The sequence below is a fragment of the Brassica rapa genome, chromosome A08 (genome assembly GCF_000309985.2).
Source record: "Brassica rapa cultivar Chiifu-401-42 chromosome A08, CAAS_Brap_v3.01, whole genome shotgun sequence".
Classification (NCBI taxonomy): domain Eukaryota; kingdom Viridiplantae; phylum Streptophyta; class Magnoliopsida; order Brassicales; family Brassicaceae; genus Brassica; species Brassica rapa.
The window spans coordinates 2634054-2656394 of record NC_024802.2 but is presented as its reverse complement, the minus strand read 5'-3'; the positions used below and the strand labels follow the sequence as shown (position 1 = coordinate 2656394).

Below are 22341 nucleotides of genomic sequence, written 5' to 3'. Positions count from 1 at the left end.
TGGACAAAATCATTTGCTACTCACTTAAAATACATATCAAGTTCTTGTTTCTTGCATTAACAAAAGTTGCATCTAAAATTTCAAAACAACAACTAAATTAGTGTTTTTCTATTTTTAAAGTTTTATCTCCAAACCTATTAATAGTTTAATCTTTTAATTTTTTTTTAAAAAAACAGTTAAGTTAAAATATATTTTAAATACAAAAAACATAAACAATGTATAATTTATTTATGTTTTCTTTAAAATTTAAATATCTGAACCCCCGACCCATAATATCCAAACCCGAACATAAAATACCCGAACCCGACTCGAAGTGTAGAAATACCCGAACGGGTTCTATACCTTTATATTGAAATATCCGATACAAGCCCGAACGTGTATCCGAGCACTCACCCCTATGATATATGATTATTTGTATCTTTTTTAACAAAAAAAAAAAATTAAACCATTGATAACAAATTTTTTAATGTGAGACTTTTACCATTTTTAGTAATTTATAGTCATTTTAAAAAATTCAAATATAACATATAAGAAAAAATGTAATTATTTTTGTTATATGCTTAATGATTGTTTAATTTCTTTTAATAGTATAAAATTAAACAAAAAAGAGAGATATTAGCATTTTTTTAATCAAATATGTATTATTCATAATCATTAATTATCATATATATGTTAATCATATTAGGTAATTCCGTAATTTTTATTTAAGGAAAGAAAACATATTCTTTTGAACACTATTAATTAATTTGATAGTTAGTTTAATAAAAAGCATAATATATGTTTATATGGACCAATTTATTTTTCTAACAATTCTAAGAATTATTTTGGTGATGACACTGGCTACGAAAACATGTTGTAATGCTCCAAGATTAATATATAGGGGATTTATATTAATCGGAAAATATATTAGTAAACTAAAAAGATGAAGAATGACATTTGTATATTGTTTTAGAAAATATGTTTTATCTAATAAGATGAAGAATAATATTTATATAGTATTTCACAAATAGTTTTACTTCTCTACATATAAATATCTTATCATTAATTTGTGAGAAACAATTAAGGGATGATATATGCTTGTTTTAAATGACAAAAGATAACTAATGATGATATTTAGGAATATTTAAAATTTCAGTGGCAGAATCTGTAATTTCTAAGTTGAATGAGGGGGTTATTCCATATAGGTACTTCAACTTTAATAAGATAGATATATGTGTCGTAATTGTAAAATAGCGATGGATTTTAAATGACAAAATATGTTGCTATTTCGAGTGCATTGGTGTTATTTAACTACAGTAAATGATAAATTAATCTTTTGTTGTCTACCATTACAATTCACATATGCACATTTACAAATCTAATACAAAATATACTACTAAAACATGTTATTCTTAAAGAAAAAAACCACTAAGTTACAAATCCTAGTTTTTATCGCTCTTACATCATCTACCGAACATCTTTACAGTTTAAATTGTATTCATAAAAATAACTCTATACAATAAGTTCTAAAACCTCTATGGCCGATTTTTATATTTTTTCAACACCCATATTATAAGATCAAATTATAGTCAAGGTTGAATCGTTTCGAAGAGACTCTGGCTCTAACAGAATCTAATTTACATGGAAAAAGAAAATACCACTACTCATTGCCTCTTTGACAAGAGAATCTACATGCATATTCCTAAATTTGGAGATATGAGATATGTTGAAGTCCGAAAAGCTGTTTCGTAGAAAGCAGAAAAAACTATCTCAGAAGCAAACACGACCAGTCAACTGGTTTCTCAATCATGTCCACTAAATCTGAACAATTTGTTTCTACCTGAATCATGGTGATGTGTAAATTTCGTAAAGAAGACATCACCCAAAAAACTCTATAGCCGATTTTACAATTAAAATAACTTTATACAATATACTCTTCTCACATGTATTCTGTAAATATAGTTTTACATGCATTATGTTTGTAATGGATAGATATTTCTCTAATAGGCATGATCGACTACAAAATTTCTATTTACACTACGCTGAAAATCAATAATTTGTCTCTATTAATTTACAAAGTTCACATTCTAACAAAATCTAAATTCAGTCATGATATAAAAAGTATGTTAAACCAGTGTTACAAATAGATGTTTGTAGGAAATTATTCGTAAAGTTATTCATCAATATCGTATATTGTAGATAGTTTATCATCATTTGTAATAAAATAAAAATTATATGATGATGTATCCAATACCTTTTAAAAAGAACTATTGGTCAACTATTTAAACAAAGGATTCCACGATAACTTATCGTAGTCAATAAATTAGTCTTTTTAATACAAATATGGAGATGATTCTAGTTGATAAAATGAGATGCACTAATCTGGATATGCAGCCCCATGTAGTTCATAAAATGTCAGAAATCCACTTTGGTTGTGGAAACTGGAAAGTTATCATCTCAGGCCAACCAATGAAAGCAAAAAAATCTGTTCTCAAGTCTTCGAGTGTACTTTCTAGTAATATTCCAAGATGGGTAGTGGAATGTGTTGCAATCCTCTTGTTGTCAAGATTTTACTTTATTATTAAATATTACATACATGTTTTGAGAATTGTAAAAACAAGTGAAGTTTTTTCTCTTTATCTATAATATTAAAATGAAAGGAATCTTAAAAAATCTACTTAGAAAAATTGTTGCACCTTTTCATTTTTAAACTAGCCTATTATAACTAACCAGATATTATAACTAAACTTTATTATAGCAACATAATTTATGGGACCCATACTTAAATTAACTTGATCACTACTAATATGTTTTATTTCCTAATCGATCATTTATCTTAACTCAAACAAACACACATAATAGTTAAGTTACAACCTACGTTGCACGGAAGCTTCATCGGACGTCCGCTTCCCGCTTCGGAACCGGAATCGGAATCGGAACCTCGTGGAAGCTTGCGGAATCTCGCTTCCAAAACGTTTCTAAAATATTCTCTTTAAAAACCTGTTGGAAGCTTATGATTTCGTTTTGGAATCACGCTTCCGTTTTAAAAAAAAATACAATGTATATCAATAAAATATAAAACCATAGTTTTAATCTATATAAAATAAAAAAATTAATAATAATGAATATTGAGTTATAAATATACAAATATCAAAAATAATACTATAAATTATCTTTATGCATTGAGATTTTTTATTAAAGATATAGCACATATTGAAACATAGTGTCAATTATTTATGAAGTATTAAAAATAATTAATATAATATTTTTTGTAAACATAATTTATGTGTATTTTTACAATTTTAATATAAAATCATTTCTAAATTATTATAAATGAATAAATGTTTTATTTCAAATTTAAATCATATAATTTTTAGTCCTAATTTTTTAAAAATTTTGCATATATATATATATATATATATATTTATATGGATATACGCTTCCAACACGTACCCGCTTCCTAATATTTTAAAAAATCTCGCTTCTGCGCTTCCTTACGCTTCCGCTTCCACGTACCCGCTTCCGTTTCCATGTAACATAGGTTACAACTCCCCTTAGATACACGTATGAACAAAAAAAGACAAAATACATACGTTAACCTTATTACTAATAAAAATTAAAAAAAGATACGAGTATACAACATGTATTTATTTAACATAAGATATTATCTCTCATATCAATAGGTCTAACTCATTGTATGTTTCTAAACAAAGGAAATAATTTATCTACATTAAAATTGTAATCATATTGATTATTACAAAACTTATAATTTGAAATGCATAACATAAATACAATGTGTTTAGATTATATAACAAATCAAATATTTTATTCTTTTATGTACTATTATAAAGTATATGAGAGGCTTAATTTTTTTTAAAGTATTATAAGATTTTCTGGGTTTTTGTCTGATTAGCCGGTGTTGGTTCACACGTTAATAACGGGGTTTTAGGTTTTATTGGATTTTTAATAGGTTTTCAATAAATTAAAATTTTATGGAAACATATTAGTTGGTAGAATCTCTGATAGAATACTACATAAAGAACATAAGTCAGTCATAATTATATACGGCAACTGGGTTTTGCGGTTTGACCGCGAGTCCAGATTGAATATAAAAATATTGCTAAGATCTTAGGGGAAATTACATGTTTACCACTTTCATGGTACCACTTTTCATTTTTACCACCACTAATGAGACATTTTCAAAAATATCTTCTTCATTAAGTGGCAAAAGACTCTTATGCTCTTGTTATTTATATATGTAATAAATCATTATTTAAATAAAAAATAAAAAAAAATCAAAAATCAAAAAATCAAAAAATCAAAAAAATCAAAAAAAAATCAAAAAAAAAAAAATGTAAAATATGTAAAAAAATTTTATGTTTTCGAATTATACTTTTTGAATTTTTTTTTCGAATTTGTTTTTCGAATTATTTTTTATTTTTTCAAATTTCTTTTTGGAAAACGAAAATTATGTTTGAAACTATTTTTTCTATATTTTTTAAGTATTTATATATTTATTAGAATCATAAATTTCATATTCCAAAAACTCTACCCCACCCCTCAACTCTAAACCCTAAGTCTAGATTAGTTAACCGTAAGGGTATAATTGTATTTTACCCTTCATTAAAAGTGAGGGTAAAAGTGATTAGTGTAAACATGAAAAGTGGTACTATGAATGTGGTATTTGTGGCAATTTCCCAATATCTTATCTCAACTATGTTTTTAATATTTTGAATAAAAATATATTTTGTAATTTGTTTGGGTAATTAGGGTTTTAAATAGTATTTTTAGGATATTCAGTTATTTAGAAATTGAATATGTTTAATATTTGTAATTATATAATTTATATTTTTAAATTCAGGTACCCATTAGTCTCCCTGTTCGGTTTTAATATTTCGGTTCCACAGATATATGATATGATGATATGTTCGGTTATTTATGAAATTCCTTTTAATTTTTGTTTTTTTCAGTTTGGTATGGTTCGGTTCGTAGTTTCGAATGAATGTGTTCTCCAAACCTACACTATCTTATTTATAAATTCATTAATAATGACGTAGGTTTAAAAATAAATCTGCGCTTTCTAAGCGCGGATCAAAATCTAGTTTTGTTTTATGACGAGAGCAAGTGTGACTTAAATGTTACAAATATAACATAAAAGATTATATAAACGTCTAAATAGCAAAAATATATTATTGATTGGTTAAATGTCAATTACCAAAATTATTGCTTCAGATCATGCCACCGCCACGCAGGCAGAAGGACCATTTTGGCTGGCACCTCCTTGGACGAAGGGGCTTGCGGACCACAGGTCCTAACAAAAGAAAATCAAGAGCTTTAGAAAAAAATACGACATTCACAAGAAAGATTATAAAAACCTGGAACTTCAGACCTTCTAATAGCAAAATGTACTTAAGATCTGGATATTTTTAAACTATTTTCAGCAAAAGCAAAAAATTGGAATTTTGGATCTTTAATAAGAAACATAGAAGTGGATTTTCAGATTTTCATATTTTTAAAAATTTATAATGTGAAATTAAATAAACTTATAAGCTAACTAATTGGTGATATATGTGGATGTGAAAGAGTGTCATAATATTCTCTTTCTAGCTAATGGCTCTTAGAATATTAACCTTAAAAGTTTTGAACAAGAATTGAAAACCAACTTTGGACTAGATATATTATGGTTTGGATTAGAATGTGAATCGAATTATGATACCATATTAAATTAGATGCACTTCTAACATAAAATCAATTGTATAATAACTAGGCCTAATAATAACCAGTGGTTACGCGCCCGTCTAAATTTTATTTTAATGTGATTAACTTAAAATTTTGATTTTCTTTAATTATTATCTCAATTTTTAAAAAGTGCTCCATCTAAGGCAATTTTTTTTATTACATCTACGGTTAAAAGTTATCCGTCATTACTAATAAATAGATTGGTCTGACTTTTAATATTTTATTTAAGACTAAGTGAAAATCTGCTTTATGCGCAGGATGAAGATGCATAATGAATATTATATATAAAAATTACTTTTACATGTTATTATTTATTTTGTGTTCATTACTTATTATGAAATAATAAATATATTAAATCATTGAGAGGCGGGTAACTATTATGTATATAATTAAATTGAAATAATCATATAAATCAAAATAAACCTCTTGTTTATTTAAATAATATTATTGGTAAATACAAAAATAATCTTATTTATTTTTTATGTGATATAATTAAATCTAAACGATACTGACATAGATATATAGTATATTTTAGTATGGATATTTATAAATTGAGGCTTCCTACTCATATAATTTTATTAAAATTTGTATATTTGTTCTACCAAAAAAATTAAATCATTAATCACAAAACATATAGTGTGAGATTTTTAATAATTTTAGTAATTTGAAATAGTTTTTTTTTTAAATTCAATGCAAATTTCAAAATTAAAATATTAAGGTCTCAATATATTTGCAATTAAGTTTTTTAAATTAACATATTTATGTATTTTTTATATGGTATATAGTTTAATTTTAGTAAATTATAGTATATATTAAGATAATTTTAATATATATACATATATATATTTAATATGAATATTTAGTAAATGAAACTTCTTATTCATATGATTTATGATGATCATTTGTATTTTGGTATAACAAAAAAAAGTTAAGCCATTGATACAAATTTTTTAATATGAGACTTTTAATAATTTAGTAGTTTATAGTTGTTTAAAAAATTCAAAATATAACATATAAGAAAAACTCTATTTTTATATATGATTAATGTGATTGTTTAGTTTCTTTTAAGAATATAAAATTAAATAAAAATGTTGAAGGATACAAGAATTTTATTATTCAAATCTTTATTATTCAAAACTATTAATTTTCATATATATGTTAATCATATTAGGTAATTGCGTAACTTTTAATTAAGGAAAGAAATGAGAATATTTTTTGTACACTACTAATTAATTTTATATTTAATGTAATAAAAAGTAGAGAAATTCTCTATGATAGTCTTTTTTAAGTTTTTGTCACAAAAAAATAACTTTCAATGAGAAAAAATGACCAAAATAAGTTTTATTAAAGGGTAAAAGTACATTTTTATCCTAGGGTTAACTAATATAGACTTAGGGTTTAGAGTTAACGGGTTGGGTTTTGGAGATAGGGATTCAAATTTAAAAAAATAAAAAATAAATATTAAAATTTTCAAAATAAAAAAGAGCTATTTTGGTCTTTAGGACTATTTTTGTAACAAAAACTTTTAAAAAAACTATTTGAGAGAATTGTCTTAAAAAGTATAATATATGTTTAGATAAACCGACTAATTTTTCTAAAAATTCTAAGAATTATTATAATGATGACACGTGGCTACAGAAAAAATGTTGTAATGCTTCTCAATTACTATAGGAGGGATAAGAAGGAATTATTTCCAACTTCTGATGTTTGACAGTATCTCTAGTACACATGACTTTGAATTGTCATATCTATGTCATACCTATTTGCCATTTGGGCCAGACCACCACACTTGTTGACGGTGTAACAAGCAAATATAACTGTTTGAGCCGTTGGAGAATACATGTGTCAAATTCATGTTTCTTTGACTCAACCTCAAAGATGGGGTTATACTCTCAGGTCTGAGACACTCGTATTTAGAGACTAGCTTAGAGCTGCGAGGTAGACCCGTACCAAACTGCCTCCTCGGCTCTTCTCCAATCTAAAGGGCATGTGTGTGTTAATAATAAATGTCATTAAGTGTTTTAACGAATATTTAGATATAGAGTTCGAAGATTTTCAAACTCATACATCAGCTATTACAAAAAAAGTGGCATATCGTCAAGACAAAGAACTGCTGGATACAAGTGAGAATATATCAAGAATATGTCAGGGTAAAATATAGCTCTTGTTTCCCTATAAAAAAAGAGAGATATAACTCAAAGCGTATTTTGCAATCTTTTTGTTATGAAACATCACTGGCGATCGTCAATTTGACGTGGGGAAACTCACAGGCGACTGTCGTCATCTGATTGCCAATGTATATTTTTGTAGTGTATAAGAAAACTGATATTTTGGCTGCGTTGAACAGACCCAATGCCCCCCCCCCCCTCCCCCCCCAACGTTATCAATTAAGAAAATAAGTGGGGCATTATATGATTAGTTTAGATTATTTGTGCACTGAAGTTTCCCACTATTCAAAACCTAAGAATATAATTGAAAGTTTGTATGACAGTATGATACGACATCTTCATTCGATATGAAATCACATGTTAAAATGGCAAAAAAATAAAGTGTATTTGACAAGTGAGTGAACTACCTGACAAAAACCAAATATTACAAAAACCTAAAATATATCCCACTGTATTATCTTATTTATAGTGCCACTCCCACTCTCATATTTTGTGCATGCATCTCCGAGGCGCACCCTTAAAGCTTTTATATTAAAAACAAAAAAATACACCTTGTTTTGGTGTATAAATACACGCTAAAATTACCACAGCAATACACAATCAATCTACTCATCAATCATTTATTTCATCATCATGGATCGCAAAATCTTTTCGTATTGGTTTATTACCCACCTAGCACTCTTAAGCCTTCTCTTCAACGACGTTGTCTCCTCGTTTCCTTCGGGATATAATGATGGTCCTAAAAATGGTTATAACAATGGTTACAACAATGGTCATAATGGTGGTTATAACAATGGTCACGGTTCTCGCGGATACGGTATGATTAGTAATCTCGACTACCGATTCTATGACCGATCTTGTCCTCGTCTACAGATGATGGTTAAGTCCGGAGTTTGGCGAGCTTTTAAAGATGATTCTCGAATCGCTGCATCGCTTCTCCGTCTCCACTTCCACGATTGTTTTGTCAATGTAAGTTACGCAACGTATTCTTTTCATGCTCACACATATGTAACTGTGGATCATATCAATCATACTCTATATATGACTATATGTATTTTTTGGGACAAATATGACTAGATGTATAAGAACATAAATACGGCATTTTGTGAAACCTGAGAACTAAAAGGCTGGCCATTCAAATTATTTATGTACATAATATAATAATAAACGTTAAAGTGAAAACCATTAGACTAAATGGCTAGTTACTCAAGATTCTGTATAACTGTATTAAACATATTATTATTTTTGCTGAATTTTTGCATTTCATTATTAAACATATTATTTTTTCTGTGATTGTGCTAATAAATAATCAAATTTTGTTGTAGGGTTGTGATGGCTCAATCCTTTTAGATGATTCAGAGGATTTCAAAGGAGAGAAGAACGCTTTGCCAAACAGAAATTCGGTTCGTGGTTTCGACGTAATAGAAGACATCAAAACTGATATTGAGAGTGCTTGTCCCATAACTGTTTCATGCGCAGATATAGTTGCTCTCGCAGCTAGAGAAGCCGTTGTTCTCGTACGTGTGATCTTGAAACCGCTAATATTAATCTAAAATTGTATCAAACTAATACATGCTATATATATTATGGATGTCGATTAGGGATATCATATATATGCTTGGCTTCTTATGTCATGTGCAGACCGGAGGGCCGTACTGGCCGGTGCCGTTGGGGAGAAGGGACTCGTTGACCGCGAGTGAGCAAGCGGCGAATACGAATCTGCCCTCACCGTTTGAGCCGTTGGAAAATATAACAGCCAAGTTTGTGTCTCTGGGACTTGACTTCAAAGATGTTGTCGTCCTCTCAGGTTTGGTTACTTAACGTCGTATATACATAATACTATTATATATACGAGTGTCAAATCCAGCTAGCCCATCTCGTTTAGTTTAAAAGTACACTAGATCTCGATCCGCGCAACCGCGCAGATTTTTGTTTTCATTTATTTTTATATAAATATTTTTATTTCAATTATAAATTGTTATATATTTTAATATATGTGTCTATCAATTTTTAAAACATAATAAGTTTACGGTATATATTTTTTTATTGAATAGATTGTTTCAAACTATTTGTATCTTCTTATATATTTATATATATTTTAGATTATTATTTCATTATTAGAATTGTAACTATATATAAACATTAATAAAATATTATTTTATTGTCATATTCAAAGATATTGTATCATTTCAAAAATTTGAAAAGTTTTTAAAAAAATTTAACTTTTCGCTTCATAGATTTATATTATCGAGTAAATAATTAAATATTTAGTTTTTTTTTTTAAATAAACTATATAGTTTAAAGTTTGTTTTCATTGGTTTAAGGTAGTAAATATTAGTCATTGTTAGATAATATGATTTTTGTAATTAAAAAAAAAATCTTTGTAATTTTAAAAGTTAATATCGATAAATATTTAAATATTTAATATATAGAAGTATAATATTAAAATTTTAAATTATATTTATTTAATTTATATTATCTATAAATCTAATGGATCATCTATTCTTTAAATCTAATTATTGATAATTATTGATAGCCCAATAAAAATTTCTGGTATGCCCAAAATTTAAATGATAAGATTATAGATTAAATGTAACATGACTTTATAGGAATAGATCCATTAGGTCCATTTTAAAAAAAAATCACACATGAATCAAAATTGTGACTTCTGTTTTAATATATAAGATAATTAAAACGAAAGATTTATTTGTGGAAGATGATTACTATTTAATATCTTTTTTTGAAAAAGTAACCAATTTAAATACTCTATCAATATATTCTAGCAAATAAGTAAGTAAAACCGATTGTTTTGTATGTTCTGAAAATACAACAAAATAAAATAGTAAACGATCATTTTATATTCTAGAAATAAATAAGTAAAACCGATTGTTTTGTTACTTTTGTAGTTCATCATCTGGCATATGCATCATTCTTTTAGACTTGCACTATTTTGTAATATGATTTATCTGATGATATACGTGTAGGAGCGCATACTATAGGATTTGCACAATGTTTCGTGTTCAAGCACCGGCTCTTCAACTTCAAGGGCTCAGGACAGCCTGATCCAAACCTAGCTGCCTCCTCAGATCTTCTCTCAAAGCTAACGGACACATGTCCTAATGTAGCCTCATCTAACTCTAACCTTGCTGCTCTTGACGCAGCTAGTGTTGTCAAGTTCGACAATGCTTATTATGTGAACCTCATGAACAACGTTGGACTGCTTGATTCCGATCAAATCCTTATGTCGGATTCCAACGCAGCTGCTTTGGTGAAGTCGTACAGCGAGAATCCGTACTTGTTCTCGAGGGATTTCGCGGTTTCAATGGTTAAAATGGGGAATATTGGAGTTATGACCGGAAGTGATGGAGTGATTAGAGCAAAGTGTGGATTTCCAGGTTAAGTTATATGGACCACTTTGAACGTAAACACTCTATCCAAATCAATCTATAACATATGTAGAACTAATCTAGCTTTAAAAAATATGAATATAATCATATAGACCAATGTCAATGAATAAAGTATGTTCATATATGGTGTAAAATCAGCCTTTTGTATCTATGATGGATCACATAGACAAAAATTACTTGGAGTTGTATGTGGGTTTGTGTGTAGTGGAATATGCCTTTGTCGTGTTTCAAATAAAAAAGGAATATGTATTTGTCTTTGTAATTTTCTAGTACTTGTATCCTAAAAATCAAACTCTCTCACTTGTTGTATAACAAATATGAAATAGTCTTTAATTACTTCTCGAAATGTATATCGTCTTCGATTTGGTTCTATCTGATGGTTATACTGTTGTGAAAGCACCGTAGCCTATTGGTTAAGATTTAAAGGTTTCTACACCCATGTCTGAGATTCGAATCCCAGACTATACAATTTATTGTAGATAACAGAAAATCCAGGTTTCAAGTTCCGGAGAGAGCGTTTTATTAAACAATTATGCAGACTACAGAGGAAAGGTTTGCAAGGGATCTTCAACATGGTGCAAGTAAATCTGGTCAGACGTGGATCTTCATAGGACGGCTCAGGTGATGCAGTTAGGCGTAGGTCTTCATAAGGCAGATAGTATTTTGCCAGTTGTCGAATCGTCTATGTAATCTTTCATATATCATAATTGTAAGATCGTAATAAATCAGCGTTAAAAAAATGGTTATACCGCCATAGTCCTAGACTCATAGTTATCCATATAATTAGGAATCCTTTTCTTTTCCGATTTGTTACATATATTTCTTTAAACTAAAGGGCATGACCGGTTTTTCCGGTATAACCCGCAAACGCAGTTTTTGCGGTTGTTAGCAGTTGTTGACAATTTGTAACAATCACTCAAACCACTCTAAACCGCTTCAAACCATTCTAAGTAGGGGTTATTGGTTGTTGCATTTTAATGGATTTAAAAATCCGAACTAAATCTAGTGTTATTGGTTCTGTGATTTTCAAATCTGTATTAAAATCAGGTGTTATTGGTTTAATGATTCATAAATTCTATATCAAATCAAGTGTTACTCAATCGTACGGATTTACTAATATATTTGATTTTATAATGGATTTGAATGGATTTGTTTGGATTTTTTAGTTAAAAATACAAAGACTTAAATCCGAAGAAAAACCTCCGGATTTGCATATTTTACTTGGATTTATAAATACTATATGGATTTCTAAATCAATCAAAATATATAAACCAATAACACCTCCTAAACCTTTTAAATTCAAAATTTTGTTCCAGCTAGCATTTACGGTTGCAGGAGGGTAAATTGTTTTTCTTTTTTTAGAAACAATATAAATTCAAAAATAAAAACAAAATTTTTAAATTGAAATAATAGAAATACTAAAATATATCTGCTATATTTTAATTTATTTTATAATTTTTTAAGATAAAAATATTTTCTATAACTTTTAAAAACTAAAAAATATTTTTTTATAAATATTTTTTTTACTTATTATAATATTATGATGTTTAGTATTCTTATAATTATATAAAATGTAAATATTTTTAATTTATTATTTTATCGATGTTGTATTCGATGGTTAACCAGTCGTAAGTATCCTGCAAACACACTAATTTCTAACCGCAGTACCAGTCGTATAAATCTCTTAGAACCGCTTAAAACTGCAACCACCCGCATCTGCAAACTTCCGCAACCATTGCGGTGTAACCAGCCAGGGCCTAAGAATCGAAGAATTGCTTGTATATATATACTATGACTTGGATTGGTAACCACTAGATGAATGGAAAAAATGAAAAAAAATAATAAATAAAAATTCATTTGAGGAATTGAAAAAGAAGAAAAGATTTTTTTTTAATTCTATCACAGACAATTTAATGTGTTCACACTAATATTTTTTTAATTAATTCATTTTTTGTTCTTGCATTTTTAACATTTGTATTAAGTGAACTAAAGTTCTCTTCGTACAACTACTCAATAATATCATTTTGAAAGAAAAAAATGATTAAGATTCACAACAACTAAAATGATAGAATCATAAGGTTTTTAGAAATTAATTTTTTGTATTTTGCCAAACTTAGCCATGGTTGAGGCTTATGTACATGAAATCAATAAATAATTGTGATTGGTTATGAATTAAAGAAATTGAGGTAAAAAATACCACACACAAAGTCAGATCTTTAGTTAAACGAAATATTGTTTTTCTTTATGGAGTTTTCATATCAGACCAAAAATTAGAAACATAATCAGACTGCAAAAAAAAAAATAAAAAATCAGAAAACTTTAACTTTTTTTTTTTTGGGAAATCTATTGAAAAATATAATTCAGGTGTTGGGTGAAGAGATCACATTATTTTCCATGCACCTCTAACACTTTTCACTCAATTGTATCGTGTTTTTATTATATTTATCAATAATGTCTTATAAGAAAATACATTATTGGTTTTAGATTACGTCAATTTTGCAACATGCTCAAAAATATTGACACGATTCTCAACCATTTTTATTGGTATTTAAGTATAATCCAATATTTATGTGTGTTAAATAAACCAAGAATATTTATTTTATATTTATTTTATTTTGCTTTATATTAGTCAAAGAAAGTAAGTCTAGGTAAAACATCTGTATCCAATGAACCAAACTGAACTAGATTTGAAAGCAATGTTAAACACAAACTAAACTAATTAAGTACTCTAAACGTTTAATATCCAGATAACCAGATCTGAATCTGATCCAAACTAAAATATTGTGGATACCAAAAATATTTGAGTCGTAATTATATATTTAAATATGTTAATTATTTTAAATTTTACATCTATTAGATATTCAAAAATATGAAAATATCTAAAAATTATCAAAATAATCGCAAGTAAATATCTAAAAATAACAAAAAATATTCAAAATACTGAAAATATTTATTTGTTCTCCATCCAAATATTTAAATTGAACTAATTCTATGTTTTATAATATTTTATTTTAATATTAAGTATATTAGATTTTTGTTAAAAAATATATATATAATTAAAATGGATATCCGAACTCAAATCCGAACCAAACCCGCAATGCTTCGAACGAAATCCAAACCACAATTTGTAAATATTTGAATACGATTTAAATTTTTAACCTTAAAAATCTGAAATCCGAATAAATTAACTGAATCCGAACAGATATATGAATGCTCATCCCGAGAAAAAACTATACAACAAATCCTTTAGTACAACATACAATAAATAATCTAATAAACAATTTTACTGCGCGCTTAGCATGGATTACTACCTACTGAGCTGGAAAACATTCAAACACTTCGGTTGTGTTTTTCGGACTTCAATATCACCTACTTTCCAAGGACGTAGAATGAGATTGCGGATTCGTTAGCTAGAAATGCACGTTCTTTTCATAGATCTTTATCTGTTATTGGTTGTTCTATTCTGGCTAGCTCCCCAGACCACCTCAAGTTTGAGTAATAGAATATCCGTTTGCCGTAAAAAAAAAAGCATGGATTACTACCTAGTAAAATTCTTAATTAAATACAACTTGTTTTAAAAAGCAACGAAGAACTTAATGATGAAAAAACGTAGTTGAAAAAGAAATACGTATTTAACAATCCCGAATTCAAACAAATCACATTTCAAGTATCTTCACTTTAATTTCAGAATTGTTTTTAGGTAAACTGTTAAATTTAATATCAGAATTGATTGCATATATCTATCAGAGAAATACGTTTCTATGAGTTAAAAAGAAGCAATTAAGCATTAAATTAAGCATTAAATGATGGCATGAATTTCTAACAAATCCAAATGGAAGCAACCAACTTTTTAGGTATTACTTGTTGATTACTGGTTGGAGAACATTAATTTAAAATCATTAAATTTTATCCAACGACTTCAAGAGATTATCAAGAGAGAGTTAGTGGAAAAATGAAAAATATATACATCATATACATATATATAAGTCCAAAGAAAAATACATCACTTAAGGTGATTTTAAATGATTTCAATCTATTATTACATATACACATCATCTAGTGGTTAGGTTACACACATCATCTTGTTAGATTACAAGCAAAAACACACATCCAAGAAATATAAACTAAAAATACCGAATTTTATTAGGCTTATAAACTAAAAAGTAGCTGCCAAAAGAACTAAAAATGATATTATATAGTCATTGCAAGTTTGATCAATTTTAAATTATGTTTAAGACAGTAGCTAGCGCATATATTTTTAATGTTTACGAGCATATATATATATAATCGTGAGATCTTGAAACAAGGTCAATCCCATTGAAAAGATTTGAGTTCTGATTTCTAACCTGATGGTGAATCTTTCAGCATTAGATTTGGTTGTTATTGGCTCAAATCTATACTATTATTTGCGAAATAAATTTTTAGAATCGAGCTTTCACGTTAAAAGTTAGAGTAGTTAATATCGTTTATACCCTTAATGAATAAAATGTATAACTAAATTAAAAAATAAAAATGAAATTTTAATTTATTTGATTAGATAATTGATTAAAATTAATAATAGTAAAAATTATCCAAAATTTGAAAATATAATTTAAAAAAATATATAATTTATGTATATATTGTTATCTGAAAAAGTCTTTTACTAAAAAGTTACAAACATGAATTATATAACAAAATATTAATCCAATAAAATTCTTAATTATATAATTAAAATAGAATATTAAATTATCCAAAATCTAAAAATATAATTAAAAAAAGATAATGTATATATATATATATATATTGTATTGTTAACTGAAAAAAAAATTTTAGTAAAAGTGAAAACATAAATTATATAATTATATATTAATCAAATAAAAAAATTTAATTATATAATTAAAAATATAATATTAAGTTATTTTAAGATTTATTTTAGTATAATGAATATAGTATACAAAGAACTTTTCAAAAATTATGAAAATGTTTAAGCCCGCATCGCGGACAAAACACCTAGGGTCCGATTGGTAATGGCTGTAGCTTTAAATATTTTGCTGTAGAAAAAAATCTGTAGACTTTTTGCTGTGGCTTTAGATTTTATTGCTGTAGAATTTTATTGAAGCACTAAAAAATTGCTTTGGATATTTGGCTCTGCAGAGCACTTGTACAGCTGTAGGATATTTTAAGAGCTGTGGTTTCAAAAAAAAATTTAAAGCTTGATTGCTCTGAATTTGGTGCTGTGGAAATAAATAGGGCTGTGGACAGCACCTACAGCAACTACCAATCACCCCCCTAGTTTAAATTTTATTTATCAATATTTATAAAAGTAATAACTCACTAGACATGTTTATTTTTGTCCGATAACATTGTTTTAACTGGTTTTAAATTCTAAATTTGTTATAAAAATTGGTTATAACATTATATATTCATCATAATATTTTAGGTTCAAAATCTGTATTAATCTCTTTCTATCTGTAGGCACACACAGGAATACAATATTCAGTAGTATGCCAAAACATAGGAGTATTTCTACAATGTTACATAATCTGTATTAATCATCCTTAATCATACTCACCAACTGTTATCTATAATTTGTTTACTTCAAAGGTTCTGCTACAGCATTCAATTGAATTTAACCAAAACATGCACCCCCAAAAAATGATCTCACTACAGTTGAAAAAAACGACCTTATTAAAAAAATAAAAAAAAACAGATCGTAAGTTTAACAAAACGTAATAAATAAAGACAATAAATACGTGGCAGAAAAATGATCTCATCACTACCCCCATTTTCAGATTCAAAATTCAATTTCTTTAACTGTTTCACTTCTCATGTGATCTATTTGCTCTCTCTCTCTCTCTTCTCTACACTCTCTACAAATTAGAACTTTGATAGCATTTACTCTGTTTCTTCAACAAAGTTACTTCCTTTTCTTTCGCCGGAGATCATGGGCGGCTGCACCTCCAAACCCTCTACCTCCGGCAGACCTGATAACCCTTTCTTCCCCGGCAACGACTACCCCCTAATTGACAATTCTACCCCCACCAATCCCACCCCTTCCGCCGCAAAGGCCTCTCCTTTCTTCCCCTTCTACACTCCCAGCCCTGCCCGCCACCGCCGCAACAAGAGCCGTGACGTCACCGGCGGAGAGAGCAAGAGCGTGACGAGCACGCCGCTCCGTCAATTACGGCGCGCGTTCAACCCTCCCTCTCCGGCGAAACACATCCGCGCGGCGCTACGGCGGAGGAAGGGCAAAAAGGAGGCCGCTTTATCGGCGGAAGCGACGGAGGCTCCGCCGCAGGAGGAGGGAGAGGAAGTAGGGCTGGACAAAAGGTTTGGTTTTGCAAGGGATTTGCACAGTAGAGTGGAGTTGGGCGATGAGATTGGTCGAGGGCATTTTGGGTATACTTGCTCTGCTAAGTTCAGGAAAGGTGAGCTCAAAGGTCAAGTGGTTGCTGTTAAGATCATCCCCAAATCTAAGGTATAAATAAAAATAAACTCTTTTTTTTATTACTACAAAACATAATTGTTTTATGATTCATTTTTGAGGGTAGATGACAAGTGCAATAGCTATAGAAGATGTGAGAAGGGAAGTGAAGATTCTACAGGCTTTATCTGGACATAAGAATCTGGTCCAGTTCTATGATGCATTTGAGGACAATGCTAACGTCTACATTGCCATGGAGTAAGCAAACTTTGTTACCTGATGAATCAATTTAATTTAAAGAATTAAAGTATACTTGAGTTTTGCAGGCTATGTGAAGGCGGTGAACTACTTGACAGAATACTAGCAAGGTGTGTGCTAAAGCTTTTGGAAACATATGGTTAAGAGATTGGTTCTGAAGTTTTATATTGTTTTTTCTGTAGGGGAGGGAAGTACTCAGAGGATGATGCAAAACCAGTGATTATACAAATACTAAACGTTGTAGCTTTTTGTCATCTCCACGGAGTTGTTCATAGAGATCTTAAACCAGAGGTGAGTCACCGTTTTTTTTTTTGTGTGAACCAGAAAGAAGATTATCTGTTTAATGTTTTCTTTGATCATCAGAACTTCTTGTACACTTCCAAGGAGGAGAACTCTCAGCTTAAAGCCATAGACTTTGGCTTATCAGATTTTGTCAAACCAGGTTCGTAACCATATTTAACTATGTCAACTATTCCATCCGGTTCATTTTATATGTAGTTATAATTTTTTTTCAAACAGATTAAAAAATCATTTAATTTCATCTTTTACCCTTAATTAATACATTATTTTGTTTTATTATGTTAATTAAAGAGCTAAAAAAATAGAGATAAAATTGGAAAAATTAGCAATTAAATGCATTGAAAACATACATTTAAAATGAAACAAATTTTAAATTCTAGAACGACAACTAATCTGAAAAAGAGGGAGTATTTCTTTTTATTATGGATAATAAACTAAAAAATGGTCTTTTGTGTTCTTTAATTTGAAAGATGAGAGACTAAACGATATAGTTGGAAGTGCATACTACGTAGCACCTGAAGTTCTACACAGATCATACACAACAGAAGCAGATGTATGGAGCATTGGAGTCATAGCATACATTCTACTATGTGGTAGCCGTCCGTTTTGGGCAAGAACAGAATCTGGAATCTTCAGAGCGGTTCTTAAAGCTGACCCTAGTTTCGATGAAGCTCCTTGGCCCTTCTTGTCCTCTGAAGCTAAAGACTTTGTTAAGCGGTTATTGTTTAAGGATCCCAGGAGAAGAATGTCAGCTTCCCAAGCCTTGAGTCAGTTCCTTTATATAATCTCACAGCTCTTTATAGATTTGTGTTTTTTTTTCTCTCGGTAGTCACAGTTGCTTTTTTATATTTTTACAGTGCATCCTTGGATCCGTGGTTATGATAGGGATATGAATGTACCGTTTGATATCTTGATCTTTAGGCAGATGAAGGCCTACTTGCGGTCTTCTTCATTGCGCAAAGCTGCTTTGAGGGTATGTTTTTAAGCACTGAAGAACATTGTCTGAAGACTAGTTTCTCACTATTGTGTTCTTTCTTTCTACAGGCATTGTCCAAGACACTAATCACTGATGAGATTATTTACCTGAAAACTCAATTTTCTTTCCTCTCACCGAACAAAGATGGCTTCATCACTTTGGGAAGCATTAGATCGGCACTCTCAAGCAATGCCACAGATGAAATGAAGGAGACTCGAATCCCAGAGTTTCTTGCTTTGGTAAAGAAACGTTTAGTAGATACTATAAACGGTTTTGGTTGTATACTGCCTCTTATCAATGACTTGTCATTTGTACAGCTAAATGGGCTACAACACAGAGGAATGGACTTTGAAGAGTTTTGTGCAGCGGCAATAAACGTTCATCAGCATGAGTCGCTTGATTGTTGGGAGGAGAGCATTCGTCATGCTTATGAGCTGTTTGAAAGGAATGGAAACAGAGCTATCGTTATTGAAGAACTCGCATCTGTAAGTTAAGCAGTGTTTGCTTTCTTTGCCTATTAAAGATGACAACATGTTGTTTTCTGAGTATGCAGGAACTTGGGGTTGGACCAGCTATAACAGTACATTCGGTTCTACATGATTGGATAAGACACACAGATGGGAAGCTGAGCTTCTTTGGGTTTGCTAAACTCTTACATGGTGTCTCTGTTCGGCCCTCGGTTAAAACTACACGGTGAAGAACCAACACACTGACAAAGCCAAAAGAGAGGATGTCAACATCTTTACTTTGATTCTTTGGTTCAGTAGTGAGAATTGTAAAAGGGAATATAAAGAGAAGTTGTACGAAGACTTGTTGTAATAAAAATAGTAACCACAGTGACTCTCACTCTCTGTGTGAAGTCAAGAGAAAGATAAAAGAGGGAATTTTATCCACAGTGACTCTCACTCTCTTTGTGTCTCTGTTGAGTCGGTTTATCTCCAAACACACATCCAGCAGAAATATACAAAAAGGCATTCATTGATTAATGAAAGAATCATGTGAGATTTTGGACTACAAAAAGAACATAATATTGAACTACAGAATAATACAAACTCAAACTCTTATCAGTACCGAAGCTTGAACATGTTTGAGTTGTATCAGTTTGTTCTCATCTGAGAGGCAGAACTCATCCAAGATCAAACAAGACTTTCCTCAAAGTACATACTAACACGTAGTACCTCGTAAATTTGCCGCAACAAAAAACTTATACAGAATAGCACTCATATTTCTTTACTTAAAAAAAACATTGAAGTCCCAAAAGACAACAGTGAAAGATATAAAAGAACAATTTCATTAAAGATTTTGAAACTGAACATAATACAAACTCGAGCTATTATCATTACCGAAGCTGAACCTGTTTCAGTTGAATCAGTTTTCTCTCACACGACAGTGAAAAGTGTAGAATCCATTGATTAAAGAAAGAATCATATGATTATGGACTACAAAAATACAAATATTTGAACTGAACTAAGAAAAATAATACAACTGAAACTCTTATCAGTTATATCATTACCGAAGCTGAACCTGTTTGAGTTGCATCAGTTTTCTCTTATCTGATTTAAAAAGAAAAACTGATCCAAGATCAAACAGGACTCTCCTCAAATATAACATACGAACTAGTCAGTACCTAGTAATCATTGACTGATCATCATAATCATAATCATCATAATCACATGAGAAGAGAAGCCACAAACTCAGCATCAAGGTCGGCCAAACCTTCAAAAATTGTATCCAAATCAAGATTAGCTAGATCAAGATCAAGCAGGTTTTGATCATTCAATCCTCCTCCTGCAGCAGCAGCAGGTGATAACAGAGCGTTCATGTTGTTGCTGCAATAATTTTCAGAAACAGCCTCAATCTGATGATGATGATCATCCTCACCATGAGGAGTTGCTGATAAAGAAGCAGCGTTGTTGTTGTTGAAGAAACTGTCACAAACAGCGATGATCTGATCATTACTCATGTCCTCCATCTTCTCAAGCGAACCTTCTCTTTGATCAAAATCAATAGCTTCATCCTCACGCAACCTCTCCGCAGCCTTCCACAGTATCTGCATGGACTCCATCGCTTCCATGATTTCTTCCCGGCTCTTACCCGCAAGAAGCTCCTCGTCCTCCCACCAGTAGCCGAGACCGAGTTCCTTCCGAGCCATGCAAACAGCGATGTCCTCCCGCATCTCTTTGCTGTCTTCCGGAACAGGAGGAGGAGCGGGCCTTTGACCGGAGAGATACGCAGAGACCACCGAATCAACCGAGGAGTGACCGAAGGAGAAGAAAGAGACGTTGGAGTGGGAAGAAGAAGGAGTTGCTAAGATAGCGATCTGAGCGTCGCCGAGAAGACAGAGCTGTGCGGCCTTACTGAAGAGACCATCTCTTCTCTTCGTGAAAGTTACAGCCTTTGAGCTTTTATCTGTGATCTTCTTAATCTCTGCCTTCCTCTTCGTTCCTCCTCTTTTCACCATTGTCGAAGAAAACGAAACCCTAGTTTTCAATATTACAGAGATTAGACGAGTGTAGAGAAGCTTTAGAACAAAAAGAAAGCAAAGTAAACACTATCTCGATCTATTTGGTCGGTATATATAGGTTACGTTGTTGTAATTAATTTATCCGCTAACCAGTCATTAAAATTAATTAACTTAGACTATTTCCTTTTTTCAGACTACTCAGTAACTAAACATGGATTAACTTACGATATTGCCTTTTTTACAAGTAACATCAAAACCAAGACCGGTTCGATTAAACCTCCTTCATTTACTCATACTAAAGTTGGTTCGACCGTTCGAGTGGTTAAAATAAATAAATTACCGAACCGAACCGGTTCTCTTTTTTTTCCCTGTTCTTTTCTAGGGTTTTTGTATCATCAAAACCCAAACCGGTTCGATTAAACCTTACTCATACCAAAGTTTGGTTCGAGTAATGGAAATAAAATAATTTACCGAACCGATTTTCTTTCCCCAAAAATTGTATTAGCAGCCCCTTATCTTCTTCTTTCTTTTCGTTTCTTCTCCCTAGATTTCGAATAAGGAATTAGGTTTTCTAATCTCTCTCAACATTATTCGAATAAGGAATTAGGAGAATAAGTAACATTAAACCCAGACCAATTTGACTAAAC

The 22341-nt window shown here is 30.1% G+C and overlaps 3 protein-coding genes and 1 long non-coding RNA gene across 4 annotated transcripts; 2 read left to right on the top strand and 2 right to left on the bottom strand.

Moving 5' to 3' along the window:
• The first annotated feature begins 6939 nt into the window (after positions 1-6939).
• On the top strand, positions 6940-11629 carry LOC103832931 (peroxidase 10). The gene is made up of 4 exons (XM_009109042.3): positions 6940-8855; positions 9212-9403; positions 9528-9693; positions 10871-11629. Exons 1-4 carry the CDS (start codon positions 8520-8522, stop codon positions 11284-11286), a joined length of 1110 nt encoding a protein of 369 aa, XP_009107290.1. The 5' UTR covers positions 6940-8519; the 3' UTR covers positions 11287-11629.
• A 678-nt stretch (positions 11630-12307) lies between these two features.
• Positions 12308-15879, bottom strand: LOC117127437. The gene is made up of 2 exons (XR_004450448.1): positions 14836-15879; positions 12308-14604 (listed from the first exon to the last, which is right to left on the bottom strand). It is a non-coding gene; the product is annotated as an uncharacterized LOC117127437 (long non-coding RNA).
• An 828-nt stretch (positions 15880-16707) lies between these two features.
• LOC103832930 (CDPK-related kinase 8) lies at positions 16708-20137 on the top strand. Its single transcript, XM_009109040.3, has 10 exons — positions 16708-17750; positions 17824-17954; positions 18023-18064; positions 18137-18245; positions 18318-18396; positions 18725-19021; positions 19112-19227; positions 19299-19469; positions 19548-19715; positions 19784-20137. Exons 1-10 carry the CDS (start codon positions 17217-17219, stop codon positions 19925-19927), a joined length of 1791 nt encoding a protein of 596 aa, XP_009107288.2. The 5' UTR covers positions 16708-17216; the 3' UTR covers positions 19928-20137.
• Positions 20138-20899: 762 nt separating this feature from the next.
• LOC103833233 (agamous-like MADS-box protein AGL97) lies at positions 20900-21691 on the bottom strand. The gene has a single exon (XM_009109330.3). It carries the CDS (start codon positions 21689-21691, stop codon positions 20900-20902), a length of 792 nt encoding a protein of 263 aa, XP_009107578.2.
• Positions 21692-22341: the final 650 nt, after the last annotated feature.